Source organism: Neltuma alba, unplaced genomic scaffold (assembly GCF_004799145.2).
Source record: "Neltuma alba isolate B1F8T4 unplaced genomic scaffold, ASM479914v2 tig00012646_pilon, whole genome shotgun sequence".
In the NCBI taxonomy this organism is placed as follows: domain Eukaryota; kingdom Viridiplantae; phylum Streptophyta; class Magnoliopsida; order Fabales; family Fabaceae; genus Neltuma; species Neltuma alba.
In genome coordinates, this window is record NW_021637081.1 from 124839 (window position 1) to 129250 (window position 4412).

The window sequence follows — 4412 nt, forward strand, 5'->3', positions numbered from 1 at the left end:
TCGATCAAAGTACGTAGCAAACTTGTTTACATTTAGCTTTCCTCAGAGATGTTATTTTGCTTTAGAGAGATTGTCACAGTAGGGGAAGTTTTAAGGGTTGTTATTACTGATTATCTATTTCCAAAGTAGGAAAGATCCTGATCCAGAGGATCGAAGGCGTCCCATTGGAGAATGGATTCTATATTGATACTATCAACCCATTCCATTAAAGAGTTCTCCTGCAGGTAAGAAGAGTCACTCATGGAAAGGTGGCTAGAATCTTCCAGAGAAAAAGATGAAGAGCTGGTAGTACTGGTGTTTTTGTCTGGGTTCATCCGTGACCCGAAGTCCAGGTCGGAACATATTTTGTCGTTTTTGTTGGGAAGATCATAGGTATCATCCCAGGTCACCTTGTTTAGTTCTTCCTTGTTCCCTTGTTCTTCTGAAACAACTTGTGTGCAGCCGCTACTGTCCGAGGGCTTCATGATGATCTCCACATTTTCTTCGGAGCTCGGCCTTGTCTGGTTTCTCTGTCTCTTATTATCATCATCAGTGATTTGCTTTTGCATTTGCTCAATCGGCACGTGTGTCACAGGGTCCAGACCAGTCAGCTTCATCTTCTTCTTGATCCTTGTGTTCCAATGGTTCTTGATTTCGTTGTCCGTCCTCCCAGGAAAATGTGCAGCAATCTTAGACCACCTGAGAATTGATATGATCATATTCCTTGTGTTAGTTTAAAACCGAACAGTCATCATCCTATAAATATACAGATACACGTATATACAAGTTCCAAAAATCTTTACCTGTTACCAAGACGAGAGTGTAGCTGAATAATCTGATCCTCTTCCGTTTCAGTGAAGCCACCTCTTTTGAGGTCTGGCCTCAGATAATTAATCCATCTCAATCTGCAGCTCTTCCCACATCTTAGCAGACCTTTAATATAATTGATCACATGCGATTCAGATATACAATCGAATCAGAGGCAAAAATGAAGAATTCTGAAGAGCACGGGAGGAATAGGAGATAAGCATAAGAAATATATATACCTGCAAGCTTGGGAACCATACGCCAGCAATGGATGCCATTGTTGAGGATGAAGTTGATGAGCTTGTGATCTTCCTCAATAGTCCAGGGCCCTCGTTTCAAACCAATCTTATCACAACAAGGCTGCCTTCCCATATTCGGAAACTAGTCTTGAGGAAACCTAGAACGCAATAAGTCGACCATATAAAAGGAGGAGGGTGCTTGTAAAGCAGCTTCAGCTCCAAGCAAAGATGCTGCCAGATCATTCACACATATTAAAATCAGCAGTGTGTCGTCTCAGAGGGGAGATCAATGATTGGGCGGAAAGCATTGAGTTGAAAGCCAACCCAAAAAGAAACGGAGGCTCGTCATTATCATAAAAGGCTCACCACTCTCATTTATTCAAAGAGTTGTGCTCAATAAGAATAATATTATACGCCGAAGAAGGAGAAGAAGAACCAGAGACGTACGTGGGTCATCTTTCCACGTTGACAAGTTTTATTTTTTTTCCAAAAATATATATGAACACAAATAAATGTGGTGGTAGTACCGTTACCAAAACATTATTTATCTCATTGTTTTCTAGTCTAAGCCTCTTATACGGAGCATAAAAATAAAAGGGGTTGATGGGATTCCTTAGTTTGGCTTGCAAAAGGCTGGCCAACTTTGTCGTAGCAGACAAACTTTCTTTTGGCCAAGAGATGCTTTCTCACCCTTCTATCAAAGTGTCCTGAAATTCCCTCCATGGATTCACTTGCGACTTTGTGTGAATTGGACTGTAAACGATACAGGAAAACATACATCCATGTCATACTTGGGGTAGTGAATATTATATATATATATATATATATATATATAAGTAATTCAGTAGGAAAAGGACATCACTATAAATAAATTTCAAAGGGATATATATAATCCCAACTCAAGTGAAGTTGATGTGTGTGTGTGTGTGTGTGTGTGTGTGTCTGTTTGTGTATGTATCATTGAAAAATGACGAGTTGTTTTCAGTGATCCCCTGTGTAATTCTATATGACTGTCTTAATTGCTGGACGTTGGGACTGCATGGCGGCCAGCAAGTTGTAAAATTCAAGGGGCTTGATTTTCCTGACACATTAATTATATACTTCTCCGGTCCTTAATATAGGACATAATTAGAAGGTTGTTCTTGATTCTAAATATATGATCTATTTCTTATATTTACCAATTCTTTTCTGAATTATCCCTATTAAATAATTAAATATCACTAGAATACTTATTACTCATTAATAATACACCTACATATTTTATAAAGTGAGTGAGTACTTATTACCCGTTAATACCACACATACATCAATTCTACTGTTTTATACTTTTAATAAAATAATTTAAAACACTTTTTGAAATATCAATTTTTTATAGAAGTTTTAACTAAGAGTATTTTGAAAAACATATGCCATATTTATGATTATTATATCTAACTTAACTAATTTCTTTATTTTAATTAAAGTAATTGAATAGGTCTTATATTAAGGATAAGTGGAGTATAATTTGTCAAGTTGCATTGTGGCTTTTGATGAAATCAAAGGAGGCAAAAATAGAGAACAGAATGAGAGAGACCCTGGATGGGGAACCTCAATAATAATGATTCTCCTGAGTAGGGGACACTTGGGGGGGGGGGTGTCACTTTGAAAAAGGATTTAGTATGTATATAAACCGAACATCTCCGCACGATCACCACTCAAATCACACTCCCAAATTAACCTCAAAAAGCAAATCAAGCACTTCAATTTCATACTTATACTTCTCACTTTGCAGGTTCAAAAGCGGACATCCATCAGCATCAACGTTGAGCACTTTTTCCTGCCGAGGTTGTCGAGTAGTAACATAAGTTCAAAATCCACACCTGGCCGTCGTTGATCACTATGCTGGTCCCTTGTCAAGTCTCTTGGTAATTTGATGAGTTCAGTATTTTTTTTTTTAAAAAAAATCAAAGTTGATGCTTTTATCTTCTATGTCTAACGCTCAAGTTTAACATTTTGATTTACATAAACGTTCATACATGTTTTGTTCAATTTTAGGTTTCAATGTTTCATGCTGGGTGAAAAACCTGACCACAACAATAGAAAAGGGAATAACTTCTGTTGATGATATGATGGCAATGGAGAAAACGATAATTTGGATGAAGTGGTTGACTTTGGGAGATGAAAGATTCTGGTTCATCTCCAGACACTTTGATATACTGAAGGGCTGACTCGTACATACGTTGAACCAAAGGAAGCCACCATACTAGCTTCAACCGAACAACAATATATACACACTATACATGTGTGTGTGTGTGTGTGTGATTCATCCCCCCAGTATCGTAGTCGTATTTCGTATATATATAAATATTGTGCAACACAAACAAATGAAACAAATTAAGATTGGGTGCATTATGATTGGCTGGTTGGGTTCATGCACCAGAATATTCCCCAAAATCTCTAGCGATCTAAGCTGTTCATCGTTTCTGCAACCATTCTGCGGACCAATGCCCCCATGCCCCCCATCCCAAGTTTCGTACTACACATGTTTTATCATAAGACGGGATCTAATTAAGGAGTTAATATGTTAAGTAGAGCCGTTAATCCACTAGATCACACAAACACACATCCTTCCTGTAGAATTATTCTCTCTCTCATGTATTATTTTAATTATTGTAATCCAAACTTATTGGGGGGATAGGGACAAATTAAAAATATTACCTTCGATCCTTAATATAAGACATCATTTGACTTTTATTTTGATTCTAATTATAAAATCCTAATCCACTTTGTCTCTCATATTTATGCATTTTTATTGAAGATAATCCTTCTAATAATGATAGTTCTAGCTAATACACTTGATTAGCAATAATATTTTAAGAAAAACAACACTTATTTATTATAAATAATTAACTTAACTTATTTCCTTAATCTTCTCAAATTAATCAATTAGCTCTTATAATTAGGATTAGAGGTAGTAATAAATAAGGGAATAAGATAAGGGTGAGGGGCTGAAGAAACAAGTACGCATGCATGAACGATCCAACTTGTACTGCTCCTCCTAAGTTGTCAATTACACCTACCTATTCGGCATGACGCCTTAATTTTCCCCTTTTTTATTGTTCCTCTCCACCAGCATCGTATTTCCTCACAGATCTTCCATGTTCTTCTGGTTTTAATTAATTAGCATCCCTTCTCATATCCATAAACTACTCTTCTCTTCATGAACCGTCCCGGGTCAAAAAATTATATAAATAGTCGCAGTTTGATTGTTAATAATAGTTCACCAAAAAAAAACATATTTGTTAATAATATTTCATCAGTCAAACCATGATGAATATTTTTTTTAAAAAATATTTTTGACCAAAAGTAATTTTTTATGTATGAATTAATTTTAAAAATGTAATATCA

General features: G+C 36.1%; 1 protein-coding gene across 1 annotated transcript; it reads right to left on the bottom strand.

The window, feature by feature from the left end:
- Positions 1–1158, bottom strand: LOC114729538 (myb-related protein 315-like). The gene is made up of 3 exons (XM_028916553.1): positions 1026–1158; positions 783–912; positions 1–678 (listed from the first exon to the last, which is right to left on the bottom strand). Exons 1-3 carry the CDS (start codon positions 1156–1158, stop codon positions 111–113), a joined length of 831 nt encoding a protein of 276 aa, XP_028772386.1. The 3' UTR covers positions 1–110.
- Between the last annotated feature and the right edge of the window lie 3254 nt (positions 1159–4412).